The 25145-nt window shown below is 40.7% G+C and overlaps 1 protein-coding gene across 1 annotated transcript in view; it reads left to right on the plus strand.

Moving 5' to 3' along the window:
* Positions 1 to 25145, plus strand: part of Csmd1 (CUB and Sushi multiple domains 1) — a 1489308-nt gene that overhangs the window by 1286257 nt on the left and 177906 nt on the right. Inside the window, exon 27 of the mRNA XM_005082604.4 lies at positions 21567 to 21758. Coding sequence (XP_005082661.1) covers positions 21567 to 21758 — 192 coding nt within the window. The remainder of the gene's footprint in view (positions 1 to 21566; positions 21759 to 25145) is intronic.

Raw genomic sequence — 25145 nt, forward strand, 5'->3', positions numbered from 1 at the left:
ATGAATCTATTTCCTCTAGTTAATCTTCAGCACCTGAGATTCTCTCTTCCATCTCTTGAATTCTGTTTGTTATGCTTGCATCTGTAGTTCATGATCATTTACCCAGATTTTCCATTTCCAGAATTCCCTCAGTTTGTGCTTTCTTTTTTATGTTCCCTATTTCAGTTTTCAGGTGTCAACAGTTTGAATTGTTTCCTTCATCTGTTTGATTGTTTTTTCTTGGCTTTACTTTCTTTCTTTAAGAGATTTGTTGATTTCTTGCATTTTGGGGTTTGTCTTTTCCTCCATTTCTTTGATTTTGTTTTTTCTTCCATTTCTTTAAGGGATTTTCTCATTTTATCTTTGAGAACTCTATCATCTTCATAAAATTATTTTTAAGGTCATTCTCTTCTGCTTCATATGTGTTCGGATGTTCAGGTCTTGGTGGTATATAATCCCTAGATTCTGGTGGTCTTTCTGTCGTTGAGTGTGTTCTTATACTGTTGTCTTCCCATCCCTTCTTCCAGTGGGTGCAGGTGGGGTCTCTCCCTCTTCTGGTGGGTATGGGTCCAAGGCTCTCTCCAGGTAGGTCCAAGACTCAAATGGCAGCAGATGTTAGATGGCTCTCTCTTCCAGTGGGTGCTGGTCCTAGATAGGAATGGGGGCAGATTCTAGATGGCTGGGTCTACCTCCTGGCCTCTCTGGGGTATTCAGTGGTGGGATGCTACTAGGGACTGCATTTCAGGGGACTCAAACAGGGAAATCTGGGCAGAAAATGACCCAACACACACCTTTTCCAGTGGGTGCCGGTCCAAAACTGGGTTGGCAGCAGTTGCTAGATAGGGTTGGCAGCAGATGCTGGATGGTTGGATCTGCCTCCTGGTCTCTCTGGGGAATTCACTGGTGAGGTGGAACTGGGCACCACAGGGAAAGCTGGGCAGGAAATGGCCCATTTGTTTTATTTTGAAGTAGTGCCTCACTATGAAGTTCTTGGTAGCCTAGAACAGACCATCTTCTGGCTTATGCCACCTTGTGCTGGTATTGTTGTTGCTTCTATACCTGGCATCATACTTTTTCTAGATGAGTTTCTGTAAAATTATCATCAAGTCCATAGAAAGGAAAAATCAGGGTATAAAAACATGGTATATCTGTGCTTGGGAAATTTGATTTCCTTCCTATGCCTGCAGTAAGGGGACCCTCTGCCTCTATGCTTGTGACTTTGTTGATTAGAATGGCAGAGAAAGTTGCCAATTTCAAGGCTCCATTCTCTAAAGGAAACAGTGTGGTTTCTAGGACTAAATATAGTGCAGCAGGGTGGGGATAACACCAAAAGGAGGGAATAGCACAGGATAACATGTCACATAGAAGCAGTGTCCACACAGGACAGCATAAGTAGCCAAAGAGGGCAGGGCTAAACAGACACCTGACACCTACAAGGTGTAGTAAGAGGTAGGACACAGACACAGGTTCAGCCATGTTCCTGACAGGGCTTCCAGAGCCAGATAGAGTCTCCTTTTTCTGTGTCCTGGTTTGCAGAGAAGATCTCCAAATAAAACAGAAGAACCATCCAGACCAGCCAAAACACAAGACACAATAGAGGGACACACAACATGAGAAGGCCAAGTGTAGTGACAGAATGACTCTTCTAAAAGACCCTAACTCCTTAGCTACTGCAGGCAAGGATTTCAACACAGGGAAAGTTCCAGGTGCAAGTCTAAAAAGGATTTATGGAGAGAAGATAAATTCAATCCAGGGCCTGGAGAGGAAGGTCAGTAACAAAGGAAGAAGTAAGGTAAAATGCCCAAGAATATCAGAATGATGGATGGAGAAGTCAGAAACCTGAGAGGAAATTCAACAATGGCAACAAAAACTAATAATTAAAAAAGAAAAAAACAAACAGAATTGTTGGAAACAAAAGTTTCTTTTACTCAAATAATAAACACTATGAAAAACATCAAAAAGAAAGAATACCAGGGTTTGACTAACTTAGCACTCATAAGAATCAAATAAGTGAGCATGTTTCCAATGTCTAAGACCTATGAGATATGACCAAGACACCAAACTTGATAATCTATTGTCAAGGAGCTGAGAATGTACTCAATGAAATTCCCTAAATTCAGGGGAAGAATCATCTATTCAAATACCCAAATAGGAATAGTAAAACATGAACACCTCCCCCCAAATTATGGAAAAAAGCACAAAATTATGGAAAAAGTACACAACAAAGAAACAACAGTAAAGGCCATAAAAGAAAAACCATTACCTCACCTACAAAGGGGAAAACATCAGAATAAAATCAGATTAAAAACATCAGCAAGCTTCCAAGCCTGGAAAGCATGTGATGTTGTAATTCAAGCCTCCAAAGTAAGTAGCTGCCGACCAAGATTGCTGCATCAATCAAAGAGAGCTTTTAAATTTGATGGAGAAATAAGAGCATTTAAGATCTAACATAAACTCTGGTAATTCACGATCATCAAACTGCACTGAAGAAGATGCTTAAGAAACGTTATCCATGGAGGAAGGAGACAGTCTCAGTGGCATGAGCATAGGAAAGAGCAAATTCCATGAGTAGAGTCTCCAAGCAAATGAGAGATAGACAGTACCGACTCTATCATGTCCAAGCAGTAATCACACACAACCAATAGAATATAAAGAACAAATAATGATCAGACTGTTAGTTAGATCCTCCAAAGAAAGAGAACTGATAGAATGAATTATATATTCAAGGGGGATCTTCTTTGACTGGCTTCCATAATATAGCTCAGATAGTCCAACAATGGCTGTTTTACATTGGAGAGGCCAGAAATGCAGTAGTTGTTCAATATCAAGAAAGTGGTTCCAATTTGCTACAGGCAACCTGGGACATTCTTAGATGGCTTCTAGTATTTAATCTGACTTGGAAGCCCACGAAGCTGTTTCTAATATCAGTGAAAGAATACAGCTGCAACAGGGTAAGTGAATTTGTAAGAAGCAAAGGCAATCATGGATAAAACAATGGTTTTTGTCCATTTTCTATCATCTGGGCTAATATCCACATCTAAGGTGGATTTTCCATCTTCAAATAATCTAATCAAGAAAATTCCTCACAGGAGCCCTGGTGCTTTTACAATTGCTGTGTCTTCTTGATGATTTGCTTCTTTGTCACTTCTTAGTAATTTTGGTTTGAAGTTTACTATCAGATGTAAGAAATAGTTGTAATGGCTTGTTGTTGGTTTCTGTTTACTAGATACCCTTCTGTTCATTGACTCTCAGGCTGTGGGTGTCTTTAACTGTGTCATATATTTCCTAGGAACAATAGATGTTAGATCTGATTATTTAGTTGAAGCCTCCATCTCTTTATTGAGTTGAGGCAAAAAGAACAATATGTAGAGTCAATAAGGCAATGAGATGATTCTTTGAAAAACTAAGACTAAAAAGCTAAGAAAAAATAACGAGAAGAAAGACAGAAAAATACCAAAGTTATTAATAAGAGTGATAATCAGAGTTAAAAACAAGAGGCTACTCTAGGATCCAAAGAAATCCAGAGAGTCTCTAGGGAACAGTTTGAAAACTTATATACAAAACACTGGACAATCTAGACTAAATGAACAAATATCTTGACACAGAGAGCTTACTTAAATTAAACCAAGATGATATAAATAACCAAAGCAGGCTAATAAAAATCAGTGAGATTGAAGCAGTAAAAGAAAAGCCAAAAAACAGTTGATTGCCAGATGGCCTTAAAGAAGACTTAACACCAATGCTCCTTAGGCTGCTCCACAGAATAGAAAGAGAAAGGACACAACCAACCTCTGATTAGCATGGCCCAGGCAGCCACATCTGGATGAAGGAACAGCAGCAATAACAAAGAAGAAGCTGTTAACTATAGTACCTAATGTACATGATTATAAAAAATTCTTGGTAAAACTCTTCAAACTAAATTCAAGAAAATATTAAGGTGACCAAACTGATTTCATCCCAAAGATACAAGGATGGTTACACAGGTACCAAGTGATAAGTACGCTTCAGCAGATGTGCACTAAAGGACAGAAAACTCATGATCAGTTCGATCAGTGCAGAAAAGGCCTTTGATGAACTTCAGCATCTGTTTCTGACAAAAGCCCTGAAGAACAGGCAACAGAAGGAGTCAACCCCACTATAAGAAAGACTAAGTCTGACAACATTGCACTAAATGGGAGAAATGTTGAATTTCAATTCATACTTGGTATAATGATCAGTGTCTCAGTTAAGTAAAAATAAAACAAACACACACACACACACACACACTCATGGGATACAAGTAGAAAATTACAAAATCAAATTATCCATATTTGTAGATAATAGAATCCTATACTCAAAGAGACTCCAAAGACTACAAACCACTGTAACTGATAAACACTTTCACTAAAACCAGCGCAGAAAATCAATAGCTCTCCTATGTACTAATAACCAACTCACCAAGGAAGAAATTAGAAAGGAGTGCCATTCACAGTAGCTTTCCAAGCACCCATAAATTATGATAGATGTAGCCATGGGGATGAAAGACTTCTACAATGAAAGCTTTGAGACAGTGAAGGAAGAAACTGAAGAACATACTGAAGATTTGTGGATCTATAATGATAATGAATGGTCAAAATAACTATTGTGAAAATTGGTATACACTTAAAGTGATCTATGTATTTATTTCAGACCCCACCAAAATTCCAATGACATTCTATATGGAAATAGAAAAATAAGTACTCAAATTTAACTGAAAGAGTTACAAGAGACCTTATCTCAGAATAAAAACAAATTGGGTAGATGGAATAAAAAAGTAAAGTAAAATAAAATAAAATACAAATATTGATCTAGGAACATTGTTTCTATAGCTGCTGCTTCAGTGTCTGACTCAAGGCCCCAAAGGAAACAGAGGGTGTCACACAGTCACCTGTGTGTTTTTCCTCACTTTATGTGAGACAAAATCCCTCCTCAGGGAGGCCAACCATAGGCTCTAGGAAGATATCACCCATCAGATGTCCGTTGTCTTGCCTGCTTAGCATAACGTGTAAAATGGGGACACACTCAGTGCTGCAATTATGTCCACTGTAATCAGCCAAACCCTTTCCATTACTGTGTAATTACCATTTAATCATGCATGAAACGCAAGAAAATGGAGTTCATCGCCCAGAACTGACCTTCCCTCGTGGATTAAGTCAACTTAGGCTGTTTCTCTAATGCCTCACTAGAGCTTTGGTTCTCTGCGGGAAATGATGGGAGTAGTTTTGCAAGATCTGAATCTGCTGGATCAATTTCTTGATAGCTAGCAGTGGTGGCCAGGGGCTACATGACTGGTCTCCCCAATTTACTTTATTGGAAGATAATTTAATAGCCCTGTTTTCATTTAGAAGTAATTGGTTGTTTACAACAAGGGGAGCCTTTGGCCCTGCTAATTGCTGAATGGGGTGGGGCTGTTTTATAGGAGAGAAACCATTAGAAACTGGAGGTTTGTGAGGTGAGATTCGAGGTAAAAACAGTCTGTGACAAGAGTCTCTGCAACCGTGGAGCCTGTTTGCTTCCTCAGAACTTTCTAGGGTCTTACAGAGAGCAGAGATGCATCGTCCTTTTTGAAATACTTAATTTGTGTGTGTGTGTGAGAGTGTGTATGTGTGTGCATCACATGTGTGCAGGAGACTACATGGGTCAGAAGGTGGTATCATATCCTCTGGATATGAAGTTGCAAGAGGTTATGAGTCACTAAGTGTTGACAACCAAACCTTGATCCTCTGGAAGACCAGCAAACAGTCATAGCCTCTGAGCCTTCTTTTCAGTGTCATCTTTGATGTACCTAGTCACCTGGCTTCTCAAATCCACACGTCTAACAACGTTCAGTGAATGATGGAGGCAGTGATGCTGAAATTCCTGGTCCTAATTCTGTGGGTTGCTGAAGTCTTATTTCTGCTCTTTTTTTAATCGACAGTGTTCATGGCAAGTGAAGGGTGAGAAGTGATTCACTCCCCAGCCCCCTACTTTTGGGTCCACCTCCATTACCTAGTGGTCCCTGCTCTTGTCACATACAACCCACAAGCATTTCCCAGTTTATCCCTGTCTAAAAAGCCTCCTTCAGAACCTAGATGCTGAGGGATTTCTTCCCCTTTCAGAAATACTACTCCACTTGTGTGACTGTCCACGAATATGCCTGTCTTACCCACTCCTTGTGATCCATCACAGGGTTCCTTTTCTCCCCTGCCCTGCATATGTGTGCACCATCTCATATGTGGAGTTACTCAGAGTCACCTGCTCTTCTCTATATTAATAGCGTCATAAAGTCATTGACTTCTTCATCAAGTTTAGACAAAGATACACAAGAGGTGTTGCTACAGTCATGCCTGCTTTGTCAACTTGTAAGACGTCATTTAAATAACTTCACTTGGGCATCTTCAGATATCTTAAGAAGAATATGACTCTCACTGGAGACTGACTGTTCATGACAATGGCCTACACTTCCAATGGCTGCAAGGCTGCTCTCTGCTGCACAGGTACCTTATCCTGGTCTCCACCCAAAAGAGCCTCAGCTCATGGCACTGAGCTTGATCAGAAAGGAAATCAAACCAAGCTAATCCTGCTTGGGGAAACCTCTACATTGCCAATTATGGTAGAACATGAGCCCGCCTCTGTCTAAAAGAAATTCTGAGTCTGCTACGTGGCCTCAGAGTGGTGACCTCTGGTTCCCTCTCCTTATGTGATCCTCACTCGCATTCTGTGTGCTGTTTCCTGGCTTATGAGCTTGCACTGTGCCCTCTATGGAATGCATTGTTCCTCTATCACCCAGTCACTTCTCCCTCCTGCTAGGATGCTCATTTCTAAGTTGTCGATAACAAACACTCCTTTGAGGAAACTTAAGAGTAAGGGGAGACTGCTTCCTGTGACTCTCATCCTAACCCTTGAAACATTCATGTTGGTTATTCCTGCAACTGGGGTCCATCCATCCATCTATCCACCCACCCACCCATCCATCCATCCATCCATCCATCCTTCTGCTCAGAAAATATTGATGTGGCACCTAGACACCTGGGTTTAACACCTGCTCCCTGACTGAAAACTAATGATGTTTTGTCTTCAGTTTTTAATCCATTGCTTGTTCTTGGGCTGCCTTTTGCTTATTGCTTTCTTTTCAGCTATTGGTTCTGGGGATTCATGAGTCTTCTAAGTGGGAGTTTTATGTCTTTTGTAATATTCACAGTTCTTAGAGAGCTCTGGTCACCGAAGTATTCCCTTAATGAGATGTATGTGGCATTACACCTTAAAGGGGTTTGAAGACATTTTTTTCCAGGATGAACCACACTCTCATTCAAGTGGTTAAGAATCACTGGAGATATAGACCTGAGTGATGCCTTTGGAAACAGTGGGCATTGTTAAAGAGTCCATGAAGCACTCCATATTGGCAATTCCATCCCTACTTGCAAAGAAAGGAGAACATGTGCATGTATACATAACTGAGTTGCATGTACAGTATACATGTAACTATAAGAAAAATAAAACCCACTTACATTTATTATGAACCATGTAAAGAATCTCAGCTGTAGATGCACATTCCTCATAGTTGTGTAATTTTCAGACTGGGAAAAATGAGCCCACTCTTTGAGCCTGGGCATGGCTCCATTTACTGTAGTTCTGTAACCTCAAGTATGTATACCAGATTCCATTAGCATCTGTCTCCTAGTTAATTAGGCTAAATTAGGAGTTAACACTCTTTTTACTGCTGCACAGTTTCAGTGAGCCTGCCCACAAAGGTGAGGACACAAAGGCACTTTGATGTGTTTCCTCCAAACACTGGATAGTGATTATTTATTCTCAGTTCTGGAGGCACACTGACTCCAGGGAAGCATTATGTGATAAACGATTCAGTCCACGGTTCTCAAATTAGATTTCCCCCACTCTTTGGCTTCCTGCTTCACAACATTCAATTCAAACAGACAACAGAGCGATTCTACTGATGCCTGCTTGGCAGGACAGCCACTATCCTGCAGTTCTGGCTGAGAAGCAGGAGGAGCAGTGAATGCCTGAACGCTATACTGCAGTGTCAGGGTGACTGCGCGGGCAGATATTTGCATGCTGCTTATAGCTGAGGCGATGGACCTGCTGACATCATGAACCAAGCACCTGTTACCAGTGACACACAGGCAGATTACAGGATGCCGCTGGGAGCTTTTAATGATTTCTCCACCTCTTGTCTGCCTCTGTCAATAAAAGCATTGCTAATGCTAGCAGCAACTAGAAAGGTGAGATTCAACTATAGCCAGAGACGTGGAAACAAAATGTTTTAAGAAGGTCTTTGCAGGATAAGAGTTAACATTTTCAATTGTTTTGATTTTATTTGTTATACAGAAACTCAATCTAAAGAACTGAACAAAGGACCTTGTAGCTCATGAATATGGAAATCTGTAATTTGAGGGCATTTAAAAATTTTAATATTAGCATTTCTATTGGACATACAGCATTTCTGAAATAACTGTATACGGCATACAATCTTTAAACACCAAAGAGCAAAGGTATATTTGGCTTTCTAACAGTTCTTTATTTTTGATCAATGCAATGAAAATTTCTAATTTTTGTCTCTGCCTATTAATAGCTGCCTTTTGTGGTAAGTTCGCTTGGGTTCATAATGGGGAAGGGACTGCCGGCAAAGCACAATGGTTCACACCTATGAACATGTCATCGATAAACCCACTTTAAGAAGAAATCAGCGGTTAATCTCTTGTGCCCTGTGTTTGACGTGACATAATCTAATTTGACAGACACATAGAATCCTATGTAGAAGTCATCACTGTATTTATTTATAAGAATATACAGATAATGACTTACACATGTTGTGCCCTAGATGAGATATTGGCTTACCAGGACTTACTGCAAGTCTCAGGTTTGAAATAAATAAAGAGCTAAAGTTACACTATATAAATGATGGAATTGGAATGTATTTATGGAACATGATTGCTCAGGAGGGAAATTGCAAGGATAGTTACTTACAAAAAGTTAGGTGACAGAAGTGACATCTCAGTGCCAAAGTAAAAAAAAAACTGTATGTTAGGGTGGGGGGATTGGGGTACAACTAGCTTAACGGATATATAAGCAACCTTTTGGAATAATCTATTATCAATTGTCATGAATTCCCTCTGGGTTCTTGCCTGCAATGAACTTCTTACAGCTATACTGTGAAATCAAAGTGGTTAATTTATTCCTTAAAGTTTTCAAATGTAAATCTTGATATCGACATCTGTAAGGTATGGATACTGCAAGGTGCATTTTCATAGCCAGGAAGCACATACCAACAGGCAAGATCACAACTGCGAATTTACACGGTTAGAGCAATGGCGTAGCAGTCAAGGACCTTTGCCTTTCTTACGGAAGACCAGAGTTTGGTTCCCAGTACCCATGCTGGGAGGCACACAGCATTCTTTAACTCCAGTGCTAGCAGACCCAATACCCTCTTCTGGCCTCCCTGAATACCTCCACCCACCCACCCCCACACAAACATATACATACACAACCACAAACCCCCCCACATACATACACATACCCACCCATCTCCTCACACACATAGAAACATAAAGATTAGAGTGAAAGAAAGAATTTACCATGTGGAAGTATCAGCCCAAACAACTGGTGAGGATATACCCTAAACATATCTAGTACTGTTTGTAACAGTGCACAAAGTTCTGTGTCCACATGTGTCTTAACACTTGTCTCTCTTACAAGCTATACTCTTTCGTGTTCTAGGATGTTGTATATATCTGTCTGGGGACTCCTTATCCTTTTACTTTCAAATTTTGTCTTTCTTCTAGCTTATAGCACCAGCCTCCTGGGTAATAGTAATTGTGTTCACTGGAATGGGCTTTTGTGTGGTTCGATGTTTGTTAAATGCTTGTTATCCAAAGAAAGCAGCTACCGTGACCTGGGGTGGGTGTTGCTGTCAGCAGTGTTTGTGCCTCTTCAAATTTGTCATCAGTTACAGGAATTTTGCAACATGAAATCACCAGTGCTTCTGTCATAATAGAACATTCAGAAAGGCACGATCTGTGTGACAAGTCCTGGCAACTTTGAATTTTGGAATTGAATATGTGTGTGCCCATGATTTCCTGTAATAAAACAATATTAGATGAGGCAAAGCATGTATTCACTGTGCACAGCTGGGGCAGATACACACACACACACACACACACACACACACACAGAGAGAGAGAGAGAGAGAGAGAGAGAGAGAGAGAGAGAGAGAGAGAGAGAGAGAGAGAACACTGTGTACTTACTGCACAGCTACACAGGTCCCATCACGTGACACATGTGGCTTTCTAAAAAACGTTTTATTCTGAGGTAGTTTGAGATTCGATGGTGGTTTTAGGAGTGTTCCCTTTATGTGAGGAACCACACATCATTGTTCGCAGACTTACCCAGACATTGACACCAAGGTCATGGACAGGTGGATCATCTTTCTGTTCATTAGGATCCCCCAGGTAGGCCCTTTATTCTGCTCCAAAGGCCAATCAACCCCCATCTCCTAACCCCAGTCAACCAGCAATCAGCTTTTGTCATTTGGACAATTTCCACATGTTGGAGGAGGGTCAGGTGTCATCCAACTCTAGAGCTGGCTGTATTTCCTGTGCAGCTCTGCAGAGCTGACCAGGGTGTCTTGAAGACAGCAGTTGATCACTTTGTGTTATACCACTCTATGTAAACAGTTTGCTCTATCACTCTTTAGTCATGCACAGTGAAGAACATGCCAGTTAGTTTCTGTTCTGGGACCTTGGCCATTTTTCTGAAACTTCCAGGAAGTGTTGGCTCCTCTCTGAACTCACAAATATCTCCTACTCCAAGGGGCCCTCATTCCTTTTCTCAGGAGCCGTCACCCTCATTTTGCATGTAACATTGCTCTAAGGCCAGATTCTACTAAACCAACCAATGTTATTTTGTTTTTACGCTAGAGTGTGGTGGCCTCTCAGGATACTTTGTGGACTCCTTAAGCCAAGTACAGAAGGGGACTCTCCTCTCCAGTGTACACAGCCATTGTTGTACCCACATTTTCTCATTTCTGCCAAAGCAAATGGTTACTTCTATATTTAGAATTTTTTAAATTTTAATTAAAACATAGTTTCAACATTTCCCTCTTTCACTTCCATCCCATATCTCCCCCTTCTGATCCAGTGATTCTCAACCTTCCTAATGCTGCAAACTTTTAATAGAGTTCCTCATGTTGTGATGACCTCCAACCATAAAATTATCTTCATTTCTCCTTCATAACTGAAATTTTGTGATTGCTATGAATTGTAAGGTAAACTATGTTTCCTGATGGTCTTAGGTGACCACCCAGAAGGGTTCATTGAACCTCCAAAGGGGTCAGGACCCACAAGCTGAGAACTACTGCTCTAATCCCTCCCATGTCACTCCACTATTTCTCAAATTGAAGGTTTCCATTTCTTTGATTATTACTGTTACACACATATGAATACACAGTCCCCCACATACATATGTATATGTGTGTGTTTATATGTACAAATATATAAAACAACCTAATACATTTATTTAGTGTTAATTTTATTTAAGTGATTTCAAGACTAACTAACCAATTAGGGGGTTCATCCCTAAGGAAGACTATCTCACTCTTAGCATTCCATAATTGCCTGTAGTTCTTTGCTTACGGGTGGTGTCCCAATGAGGTTTCCTTCTTCCTAATTAGTACATTGGTTCGTGTCATCATTGTTCAGCTCTTGTTTCAACAGTCATGTTGTGAGGTATCACAGTGTCTAGCAGATAGAATCTCACACTCAACTTCCCAGTTCTCTCGCTTCTACAATCTTTCCTCCTCCTCTTCCAAGATGTTCCCTGAGCCTTAGGTAGCAATGTATCCACTGGATATTGGTGTATAATAATCAGCTGATCTCTGAATTTTACACCAGCTGTAATAGTTTCTATATCTATAAATAGAAGCTTCTTTGCATTAAAAGTTAAAAGCATGTACTGCTCTTGCCCAGGACCCCAAGTTTAATTCCTAGCATCCACATGAGGTAGCTCACAGCAGTGTAACTGCAGCTCCAAGACAGCCCGCATCTCTGGCTTTCTGAGTCAACTGCACTCCTGTGCACACATCCACATACAGCACAGAATTTAAAAGTAAAATAAATCTGTAATCATGTATACAGAAAGACGCTCCTCTGATAAGGGGTAAGAGTTACACTTACCTGTGGATATAAGAATGAGTATTAGAATGAAGTTAGAAATGATGCCAGTTTGGCAAAGTCAAACTCCCTTTTAAGATCAGTGATTCCCTAGCTTTGGGTAGTCAACTAGATTTCTAGCATCAGGCATAACTTCTCTCCTGTTGAATAGGCCTTAAGTCCAATTAGACAGTTGTTGGTTTCTGCCAAGTTATTACTGCCACTATTGCACCATGTGGGATATTTTGCCATGTTGCTCATTGTTGTGTTTAATAGGTATCACAGCTGGGAGGTCTGTTTGTAATTGGGCACAATTTCTTATGGGATTTCTGCCTGGGTCCCATTGTCACTTTAGCTCCCATAACAACACACAGAGACTCTATTTGTTACAATGCTGTTGGCCAATGTCCAGGGCTTCTCATTAGCTAGTTCTGTCTTAAGTATTAATGTATAACACTAATATAATATTCCTATAAGTTCTTATCTTACTGAGGATGCCAGCCTCATGTATCCTCTCTCTCTAGGTTTACATGGTGACTCTCTACCATTGACTTCATTTCCCAGAATCCTCCTTGACTCCTTGCCCCACCTATCTTGCTTCCCTATTGGCCAGCAGTGCTTTATTTATCAACCAATAAGACAAACATATACACAGAAGGACTTCCCCCCTCAACTGTTGAATGCTTTCATCCCTTGGAAGATTTCCTAGAATCTCCTGGCACTATGGAAAATAGGTCATCAGGCCAGATACAACCTGACATTTGCTAGACCCAGGTTCTAAGTGTGTGGTGTGTTCAGTGATACTAGTTACCCTCAACTTCTGAGAGGTAATCAAAGGGAGGAGCATTAGCCTACACTGCTTGTACTTTACTGACCAATAGCTTTAAAGGAGATTTCTCATGCCAGGTACTGGGGTTTTGTTAAGCAATTTTTATTATATATATATATGTATATATATATATATGCTTAATTTGCCTTCATATATTTCAGTGTACTCTATGCATGCCTGGTACCTGCATTGATCAGAAGGTGTCAGATTTCCTTGGTACTAGAGTTACAGACAGTTGTGAACTACTATATGGGTGTTGGGAAACAAGCCTTGGTTCTCTACAAGAGTAGTCCATGCTCTGAACCACTGAGCCCACTCTCTAGCCCCACTATTTTTATTTAAATTAGTTTTTTTATTTCATGCTTATCTGGAGTTATATTGTACTGGTTGTATATATGTTAGTTATCATCAGAATTACTCGTTCATATTTAATCCCATAAACAATCTACCTTTGTTTGGCAGTGCTCTCTCTCTCTCTCTCTCTCTCTCCCTCTGTCTCTGTCTCTGTCTCTCTCTCTCTCTCTCTCTCTCTCTCTCTCTCTCTGTGTGTGTGTTCTCAGACTTGTAGTAGTGACTATTCAGTAACCATGATGAGATAGGTTATCAACACTCCATTCAGTCTACATTTTCTGAGTCCTGCAGCATTTGAGCCACTCAACACAGTGCCTGGTTTATTTTATTCCTAAACAAGAGGAAAGCCCCTACTTGCTTTAATTTCTGTCATATAACCAAGAGAAGTGGGGAACGAGGGATGCTTCTCTATGGGGATAGGTCACACTTTGATGAATGTATGAGGTGCAAAGGAGACAGTCATGAACAGCAGCTAGGATTTTGCTTTGGGGAGGTGGAGCTATGCACAGAGATCCAAAGGTAGCAAATGAACAATGTGTTCACCTTGGTGATAAATTAAAGAATTCACAGTCTGCTTTGTGACTGTATACTGGCATGCTCTTGTCCTTTGCAGTGGCTGATCATGCATCCATCTTCCACTATGACACTCAGCCTAGGCCCTGACCTTTTTACCTCCAATTTCACACTTCGTGTATGTGTATTCAACCCTCATTTCCCAAAGACTAATCACTCGCCCTTTCCCCCTCTGGGCTCCCGATGCTCAGATCCTCAGTCAGAGGAGGGAAGGGAATGAGTCTATACTTCCCACGTGTCCACCCAGGGTCAGCACAATGTACTCAAGGATGCTGGATTTCCCTGTGAGGTACCAGCCTCTTACTGACCAGAGGTGACCCAGACATAACTTCCAATGTAAATCCTTGGACCCACAGCTACAATATCATCTTCTTTCTCCCATAGGGTGCTCTAGCAAACAAATGTTTCTGTGCTTTTGTAGACATCTAGCCTGTTATGAAGAGCTGGTCTCCATGGAAACATAAGCTGGTGCTTCCCCCAGGAACATGGGTAGGACCTGACCTACATCTGTATACCAAAAAAGGACAACTCTGATGCCACATTGGTCCCCAGGCTGTATCAGCCTGACACATGCAAAAAGAAGGAGCCTGTTATGATGCAGGATAGGAATGTGCTTAGAACCACATGACCAGGAGCATGTACACAAATACACACATGTACACATATATAAATATATATGTATATATATAGACACTGGCACACACATGCATATAATATGCATGCATACTTAAACACATGTGTATGTACACACATGGGCACATATACTTTCATACTTATATGAACAGAAATGTACATAAACATGCACACATCCATGTATATGCCCACATAAGCACATACACACAACAGATATATGTGTATGTGCAAACAGACATATACATATACACATGTATATAGCTTATACACACAAATATGCACATGCACAATTCCACATATATCTATGAACCCACATGCATATGTACACATGCACATATATATACATTTAAATACAACATCCATGTATGAACACACAGGTATGTGTACATACAATACATACATACATATACAAGTACTTACGTAGATTTGAGCATACACATGTATATACTCATGCATGAACACACATATGCATGTGCATACACATGTACATATGTACACATAGAAAAAACAGTATTTTCTTCCTCATAACTTCCATGTTGTAAGCTGCACACTCTCAGCCCTTTCCTAATATATTGGCCATCTCACGTAGAAGAGGTAAAATTCTTACATAGTACTCAGGTTGGAGACTGAGTTGTTTGTGTGTTCTGAATGTGGTGGGTATTGGCACTGTTTCATGTCCATGGAGATGTAAGAAGCATCCTGTCTCCTTAGTGTATTGCACATGGAGAGTTTTCTATTACCCAGACACATTAAGTAGCCTCCCCCCACACTTTAGCAGACTCTGGATTGGTTCCTGCACCCTCCCAAGATACCATAATCTGTGGGTGGTTGAGCACCTGACACAGCATGATGTACAGTTCCTGAAAATCACTGAATACACTCGCAGTATGTCCTTTAAATTTTGTCTAGATACATATATACCTAATGCAATGAGATATTCTGTAAACAGTCATCACACTGTTCTGTTCATGGAGAAATGGCAAGGAAAATATGTCCATATCCAACATAGACACAATTTTCAAGTTCATGGATACAGAACCTAGTCTATGAATTTAGGCAACAAATACATTTTAAATGATGATGTAATAACATGTATGGAGAACTTCATTCATTTATCAGACTGTAGCTTACTTAAATTCTTAGTATCTATTCTAGTAAAACAGGAAAATTACTTTTATATAATTAAGAATTATATTTCAAAAAATCCACCAAGGAGAAATTGACCCCCTAGTTGGAGACTCATCACTGCAGCTTTTTATTATGGGAGAGTCTGAGCTGTCACTGCTGTGAATTATCAACAAAATGTCAATTGTGTTTCTGTCACTTAAAACTTACTTGTGAAGTCATTGCTCAAATGCATGGGATAGTTCTGGATTCTGCAGTGTAGCTGGTGGAGGGTCCTTTAGATAGAAAGTAAAAAGGGAAGTGTCTGTAGCTTGTAGCATTCTAGGGATCCTGGCAAATCAGGGACCTGAACACCAGTCAGCTCAGGATGCCTCCCTTCCCAGAGAGACTGTTGGGGCATGGGTACCACTGAAAGATCACTTCCTTCTTGATTGCGAGAAGATTAAAGATGATGAGTCTTCTAAGTCCTGTCTGGACCAAAAACATGTAAAAGGACAGTGAGTGGAAAATGTGTTAGCACATACAGGAACAGAATATGGAAGAGGAATAGGAAGGCCTCCATTGACAATGTGCTGAGACCCTGAGACACAGAGGCAATCCCTGACAAGTACATCTGTGGTTAGAGGCTTTCCCACTTGTAAGGAGTGAAGTTTATGGCCTTTCCAAAAGAAGTGATATCTTCTGTTCATAACTTAAGGAGAATAAAACAAAGTTTGCTTTGAAGATGCAACCCACATATTCCCTCTGGCATTTTTAAAAAACTTTGTTTCTTCCTCCTCAAGTGTTCTATTGTTTCCTTAATGGAATTTAGATAACCCTGAGAACCTTTCATTTTTATTTTACAATTCCAAAAGTCTAAGAGTTGGAAGTTCATTTTAATTTAACTAAACCTCGGTCATGGGTTGATTGGTAATCTCAAATAATCCTTGAAGATGGGTGTACAATAGGAACATCCTCATAGGCACAATTGTTGTCCTACTATAACTCACCCTATAGCTGGAGGTTTTGAGACCTATTTAGATGCTGTATTTCTGGTTATTGTGCAACACAGACTTTATGAGCACATAACTTTCCAAGACCTCGGATGTTAATGATCATCGTTATTGCAGAAACTCTAAGGACAAGTTTTGGTTTAGAAGTGAAAATGGGTACCTTAAAGATGAGTCAAACCTCTTACTCTTAAAGGGCACTCAAGGGTCAGTGTGAGCCAGCATTTCACACATATATCCTCTGTGGGTCTTTATTTTGGAAGCATGTTAATGCATTTGGCACAGGGGAATACATTCTGTAGTTCTGTGAATTTTGAATAATGCTGGTTTCGACAGTAATAAAAGCATCTTACTATGGGACAGTGCTAAGTCTTCAGTCTTTCAGAGACATTTGGTGGCAGGGAGGAGTTTCTCAGAGGAAACTAGCACAGACAGATAGTGTTTGCTATTCTTATTTACACAGATTCTTTCAATGCTTAGGAAGTGTTATTGTCACCTTGATACAGCCTGGAGTCATCTGGAGAAGGAAACTTCGATTGAGAAGTCTCCCATATCAGATTGGCCAGTGTGGCCAGGTCTGTGAGAGACTATCCTGACTGATATGGGAGGGCCCAGCCCTCAGGACAAAGCAGTCCTTAGACAGGTATCCCTAAACTGCGTAAGAAAGACAGCTGAGCATGAGCCAGAGTTAGAGTTAGGAAAGAGCATTGTACTGTTTTAGTTTCTCCTTTGAGTCCCTTCAATGATGATCTGTGACCTGAAAGTATAGACTGAAATTGTTATTTTTTCTCCTCAGTTGATTTTGGCTAAACAGTTTATCACAGAAACAGACAACACACTAGAACAGAGTTAGCACCAGGAGAAGTGGAGTATAAAGATCTGACCATGTCATTTAATGGAAGGATTGTGGAGGCATTTGGAACTTAGGGGTGGAAAAGCCAGTCAATACTCAACATGTAATGAACTAGTATTGTTGAAGCTTGGAAGTCAATACTAAGAGTAACACAGACTGTGAAGGCCTGGTTCTTGAAGTTTCAGAAGGACACGAATATGGTATTGTGGCTTTTAATGTGGTGTGTGGTTTAAGAATCTATAGTTCCTGGTCATCTAAGGTTAAAGGTTATGTTGTGATTTACAAGAGACCAGCATCACTGGGGTAAAAAAGAAATCTTCTGGTAAGTAGTTCCTCAGAGTCTGTGCACAGAAGCTCTGGTCTTGGGGTTGTGAATCTCAAGCTGAGAGTTGAATTTGGCAGTGTTCAAGAGTCACCTACTTGACAGCATGAGAGACACAGCATTAGCAGGGACAATAAGAAAGACTGAGGTTACTTACTGTGTGTCATAGCTGGAGTCCCTGAAGAGGGACTAGGGGACCATTGGTAAAGGTGTAGCCTAAGTTGCAGTGAAGAACCCAGGATTGAAGGGATCATGGGAAAAAGCCGAAGCTTGGCATCATATAGCAGGGTTGGGTCCCTGAAGAGAGCTTAGGATCCCACTGGTCTCAGTTGCCATGGAGACCGCAGGATAGTGGAAATGCCAGGAACATAAGACACTGACAAAGACAGCAGTAGGTATGGAGTGAAGGCAGCCTGATCCTATGAGATAAGCGTGTGTGCTACACATGGCAGAGCTGGAGATCTGGGGATGCCCAAGCCATTGGATCCCAGAAGGCCATAAGTGAGACCAAGATGCTAGACACCGTACTATTTGTACTGTACAGCACCTAGAAATGAGGCTTAGATCATCCCAGAGGCTTGATGGCCATCCTGTCTAACCAGTTGAGTGAGTGAGAGAGAGAGAAAGAGAAAGAGAGAGGGGGGAGGGAGGGAGAGTAGAAGACAGAGACAGAGACAGAGACTGAGACTGAGACTAAGACAGAGAGAGCATTATAGCAGTGAGATGGATAATCTAAATGTGTTGGTTAAATAGGAACAGCCTCCATAGACGTGTGTTTAAAATCTTGACCCAGTGTGAATGGCACTATTAGAATGTGTGGCCTTTTTGGAGTAGGTGTGGCCCTGTTAGAGGAAGCATGCCTTTGTGGAAGCAAACTTTGAGGTCTCACATGTTCAAGCTGAGTCTAGTTCTGGTGCTGATCAAAGTATAGAACTGTCAGCTCCTTCTCCAGCACCATGTCTGCCTGCATGCAGCCATGATTTTTGCCACGACTAAACCTCTGAGCTGGAAGCCAGTCCCAATGAAATGTTTTACTTTATAAGTGTTGCCATGCTCATGGTGTCTCCTCACAGTAATAGGAACTCTAGCTAAGAGCCCAAGCAGCAAGCTCACACATGGTTCTCAGAAGTAGAACACTGAGGAAAGGGAGAAAGTTCCAGACAAGTTGGTATGAGCCTGTGTGCAGAATTTCCACCTGCATCCAGCACTGAACCTTCTGGGCACTTACTGCTGGAAGGCAGAATTCATGGTGACCAACCAGGAAAGCAAGGAATTACAGAAAGTCTTTAGGAAAGTCATTACTGGAGTGTAGGCAATGGTTTGGGAGGGTGGTTACAGTTGCATGATGATCTCATTGGTGTGTGTATAATGGCAAGTACAGTTTTATTCTTGACATGCTGGAAATGTAAGTAATATGCAAGGAAACCCTGTGAGAGAATGGTAATGCGGAGTTAAGACAGTTAGCTGCTCCTCCCCTGATTCAGGAAGCAAGACCAGTAAGGGTCTAGTTCTCACTGTGCCTCTTTCTCCCAGCTTGTCTACTAACTGCATTATTAGCCTTGCTTCCACTGAGATCAGTGTATGAGATCATTAGGCTGTAATTGCCTCCCACTGAGCAGGCCTGTCATCTGACACAGCCCCAACCCACCATGGGGTCCTTGATGTTGTCTCTAGTGCTCCATCCCACCCCATCTGTCTCTCAGGGCTCTGGCCCATGACTACTTTGTGACACATATTCTTCTGTCTCCTGTTCACCAATGCTCCTCCATAGATTAGAGACCCTTCAACCACACAGGTTTCGCTTCTTATTTTTGTTTTTATATATTTGAGGTAAGGTCTCTTGTATCTCAGGTTAGCCTCATGACCTCAAAGTAACCATGAAGCCAAGGATAACCTTGGACTTTAGGTCCTCCAGCCTTAACCTTCAGAGTTCTGGGATTACAGGCATGTGCCATCATTCTGGGTTTATATGGTGATGAAGATGGAACACATGGCTTCATATATGTTAGGCAAGTACTTTACTGTGTAACATGAGTTTTCTCTGGCCCTGCTAGGTCTCAACACCCATCTCTGCTCCAAAGAAACACGCAGATGCTATATTTGTTATTAAGTTGTTGGCCATTGGCTAAGGTTTCTTATTTGCTAGTTTAGTCTTAACTATTCACCCATTTTCTAATAATTCATGTATTTCCTCATGACCTTATCTTACCAGAGAAAAGGTCTGATCCTCTTATTCCATTGGGGTCTACACCACATCTGTTCTGTGTCTCCGCAGAGAAGAAAAGAGGGTAATTTCCTAATTGTCCTTGTGTATATATTGATTCTGCCCAGCTACATCACTTCCTGCCTGGATCACATGATAACTTCTCTTTACTACATTTCTCAGAATCCTCCTTGGCTCCTAGCCCCACCTATCTTGCTTCCCTATTGGCCACCATTAACTTTATTCATCAACCAATAAAACAAACATATACACAGAAGAACATTCCCCATCACTATGTATATACAAAAGAGTGTTACATAATTCAGTAGTCAATTGCAATGACTGCTCATTAACTCCACAAACCTTTGGATGGCAAGGTGGGCAGGGCAGGTGTGCATACATCTTCTTTGTTCTCCCTGAATCCTGAATGTGGATGTCAACACACCCAGTCTCCTTGTATCAATGGTAACTTTCCATTGTTCTAGATGGAAGCAGGAAAGGAAGGACTCAGTAGGAGAGTAACTTTAAGCTTTGAATCTTTGTGTGTATCTCCTAATTATAAGAGTGCAGTGCTTTTATAGAAATAGGACACAGTAACTCTTTCTTTGGGCTGTCAAGTTCCATGGGATGCTGGGGTCCAAAACCCTAGAGTGAGTTCTGGGCTCCTGGGCATCCTTCTTGTGTATGTTGGGTAGGAAAGCAGCTGCCCATGTGACATGATTTCAGGAGTGTGCTTTAGTGACTGCTAACAGGAACACAACACCTTACATAGTATTGTCTACACAAGTGCTATGCATATGCAGCACAGCCTACAAACAACGTGTTGAAATTCTCTTACTTTGTCTTTTCCCTCCCCTCTTTCTTTCTCCTTTCCTTCCTTCCCATCTTTTTCTTTAAGCTCTCCATTTCCCTCCCTTTTCTTCTCCTCTGCTCATTTTATCTCCACTCCTCTCTCTCTCTTCCAATAACATATTTTTCAGTGTTTTTAAAAAATAAATGACTAACTATAAGTCTTTATTTAAAAAGTATAATTGATGATTTTTTCCTGGACAGTAGTTTTCTGTGGATCCATGATGCCTGTGATAAGATTGACATCTGGCCACTCCCCCAGATGCTGTGAAGAATTCATGTCAGGGAAGTCTTCCAATTGCATTTTGCTCTGGGTTGAGACTATAGTTCTTTTATTAAATCATTTAACTTGTGATATATGACACTATTAATTATTGTTAAAGGGCAGATTAGAAGGGAATGTATATATAATGTATACTAAGTATAATATGGTAAAGTTGACATTTAGAACTACATAAGTGGCCAAATTTTAACAAGATTTCGGTAGGATTTACTCAACTTGAGTTTGGCAGCAAAGAGCATGCCATTGAGTCCTCCCCCAAGAAGCCCCCCTTTACTTAGGCTCCTGGAAAACATTTAATGCACTTTACCAATGCTGAGCATTTCACCCTAGAGACAGCAGCCACCCCAGCATGTGTGGACACCTGGTTTTCAGTCCTCTGACCAGATGTTTTTTTTTTTTTTTTGCTCTTTCTGCAGCATCCATCGCATCTACCTGCAATGACCCTGGGATGCCTCAGAATGGTACCCGCTATGGTGACAGCCGGGAACCCGGAGATACCATCACCTTCCAGTGTGATCCTGGATACCAGCTCCAAGGACAGGCCAAGATCACCTGTGTGCAGCTGAACAGCCGCTTCTTCTGGCAGCCAGATCCCCCTTTATGCATAGGTACGGGCCTGGGAAGTGGAAATGCCCATTCTTGGAAGTGAATGCAGCCTACCCTTCACACCAGCCTGATCATGTTTTTTTTTTCAGGAGGACTTTTCAGGGCCTTCTTAAATGGCCTCAGGCTCTCTCAGACACACTGAAGCTTTATTGCAAACCTTTATTTTATTAGATGAACTAAAGGATGCCATTTCCTTAATGTACAGTAATTGACATTTATCTAGCATTTCTTGTCCTTATGAGTTCTTATGTAAATATGTATCAACCAAACTGGTGTGACTTAAAATTTTACATGGCTCAAAATTCATAAGCTCACACTGCTGACCTCGTTTTTAATATAAAACACACCTTCAAGCAAAACCTACTACTGCACAGCTCTTCAGAAGTATGTTTCTCTATAATATCTGTACATTTTAGAAAGGATCCTGAAAAGTAGGAATTATACCGCTTTGGGGAAAATGAAAATGGACAATAAAATTGTGTATAACACCAATTAAAATTCCCAGTTCAACTTATTAATGTAGTAATAAATGGCTTTGCCAGCTATGGTTTTAATAGACATCTAAGGTGATCTTTCACAAATATGATTTTAGGGAAATAGATTTTCATATAAAATAGAAATTATATGTAAATTGTCCTTCACTCTGTTAAATATTTTAACATAAAATACCTATTTAGAGTACTCAGTTGGATTTCTAAAATGTAACTTAACTAAAATTTATATTTTAACAAAGTATTTAGTGTAGTTGATACTTCTAGATATTCTGCATGAAGATGTAAAAATTAAATCAACCCGTGACAAAAGGCTGTGGCAGGGAAGCAAGGGATTCTCTCGTGTCCTTGAAGACAGATACAACTCCTGGGCTCTTGTCCTTAGCACCTGGTTTTGAGGAACACCACCCCTGTCTAGGAGGCTTCTCTGTGCCTCCGTGTCTCTCACTGTGAGAACCCTCAGTCTTCATTGCTCACAGTGTTAACAGGAGGGTCATGACACTTTGGATACTTTCCAAAATAGAATAAATGCAGCTGTCATTGTAAACCCTTTGTTTTTTTGTTTTGCTTTGTTTGTTTTTTCTCTGGGAGGGTGCCAGCAGATGAAGCTTCTTCTGCCATTTATGGATCAGCTGTGGTGTATGTGTGTATTTATGTTGTATGTATATGTCCATATGTGCATTGTATGTGTATTTTGTGTGTGTCCTATACATATTTCTGTGACTGTGTTTTATGTTTGTTGTATGTGTTATGCATTGTTGCATGTATATATGTATTATATGTGTGTGTCTGTCTGTGTTGTTTAAATGATTTTATTTCTTTCCATTTTCTATTTTTAACCTCATAGAGGAAAAACTTTAAAAAATCAATTTTAAGTTGATCTACTAAAGGCAATTTATCCTTCCTACATTCAAGAGGTAATTGTAAAATTCGACCACTTTCCTTGATACTCTGTACCTTTGGCATAGCCTTCTCTCACTTGCCTCATTTTTAGCAAGAAGTGAAAAGCTCACAGCTCAGCAAAAAAGTACCCCTTGTCCTTCTGGGTCACAAGCAGTACTTCCAAGAACAAATGGAAATCATTTGCAGCAATTGATAGTAAGGTGTTTGAGGGACTAGACCTGTCTACAGGGATAGATGTTGTGTGACAGAAAGGCAGATGCTATCTCTTCATTCCACTGTGAATTTCACTTTTTAGAGGTGAGGGTTGTGTCCCCTGCAGCATGTTTCCAGAGTGATGCCTGGCCTAACTGCGGATGAGCTCCCGTATAAATCTTTTACTCAACAGGCAACATTTGTTTTTAAACTTTTTTTGTCTTATTTGGAGATAATACATGTTTATTGCAAGTGTTTTAGAAGCTATGGCAAAGCAAGAAGTAAAAAGAGATGTTGTCTTTTTGCCTGGAGGCATTTGCCATTAGCATAAGTATACATCAATAAGATTCATAAAGCATATGTATAGATTTTGCTTTAAAATAGTTTAAAGATGTCCTGCCCAAATACTAACTGTGCAGTACTAGGTGTTTTGGGTGCTATTTTGTTTTCCACCAGATTCTTGATCACTGTGGGGTACCACTGAGCACAGCTCCTGTCTCCTTAATAGTAACACCGTCCAGTATCTTATCAGTGTAGCCTAGCAGCATTGGCCCCTCATTTCTGTACAAGTGCACAGTGAAGTTCTCTCTTATGAAGTTAGCCATAATAAAACAGCCTTTGTAAACCATCCATGATTGCAGAGGAGTGACGTCTTTCTTTAGACTTACATTTCTAAGCCACTACTACCACGTCCCACAAATATCTATCCGAATATTTACACCAACTCCACTTTTCATTAGCCATGGTTGCTTATTTTGCTCTAATCAGAAAATCACAATTTAGGATGACTCTTAACCTTATTGTGTGGGCAGAAAGTGACACACTGTTCTTGTTTTAATTCCCATTTTAGATTAGATATGGGTCTGAACCTTATCTTTCCATTTAGTATCCAGTTGTGTAACTGGTTGGTTGGTTTGTTTGGTGGTGGTGATAGTGGGTTTTTTTTCCAAACTGGGCAGCTGCCTTCCCCCTCAGCATGAGTGTGAAATTCCCTCTTTGTGTGTTCTAACTCCTTTTCTGCTCAGTCTCTCCTGACATAACACTGGCTTCCCATGACACATCTAACACACATTTCCAGGATTTGCTGTTAATTTTCTCAAGATCTTCTTTATTTGCCCCTCTTCTTGCCCCCTGAAAATGGGCTTTTATAGCTTAGCTGTGTGGTAGTGGTGGTGGTGGTGGTGTGTGTGTGTGTGTATGTGGGATGTGTTTTATAAGTGCATCTCGCATCTCTGTGTCTGTCTTTGTATGGGTTTTGTGTGTATGCTGGGTGTTATATGTGTTGTGTGTGTAAATACATATGTATGTGTGTTATGTGGGGAGTGTGGGAATACACATTTACGTGTGGTTGTGCTCACCTATGCATGTGTGTGCAAGTGGAGCTCAGAAATCAATGCCAGGTGTCTTCTTTAGCCACCTTAGTTTCTGAGACAGAGTCTCTCTAAGCCTTGAGTTCACCGGGTTGGCTAGACAGACTAGATAGCAAGCCCCTGAAATCTACCCATCTTCACCTCCTACATCATCACTGGGCTTAAATTGTCTATGGCCATGATCAACCTTATACGAGTACCTAGGGAGTAAGCTTGGGTCCTCATCCTTATATGCTGTATACTTTATTTATGAGCCGTCTCTTCAGCAATACAGCTGAGTCTTAGGAATGAGGTCTCCAGACCACAGCACATGGAATTTTTATAATTGGAATAGTGTGTTCCTTCCCTCAAAACCCTCCAGTTTTTGCTTTGTTTAGAGTTTTTCTCTAAAGTCCAAATTCTACAGAGCTGTAAAAGGTGTCAATGTGTCTTT

Source organism: Mesocricetus auratus, unplaced genomic scaffold (genome assembly GCF_017639785.1).
Source record: "Mesocricetus auratus isolate SY011 unplaced genomic scaffold, BCM_Maur_2.0 Super-Scaffold_100031, whole genome shotgun sequence".
NCBI lineage: Eukaryota > Metazoa > Chordata > Mammalia > Rodentia > Cricetidae > Mesocricetus > Mesocricetus auratus.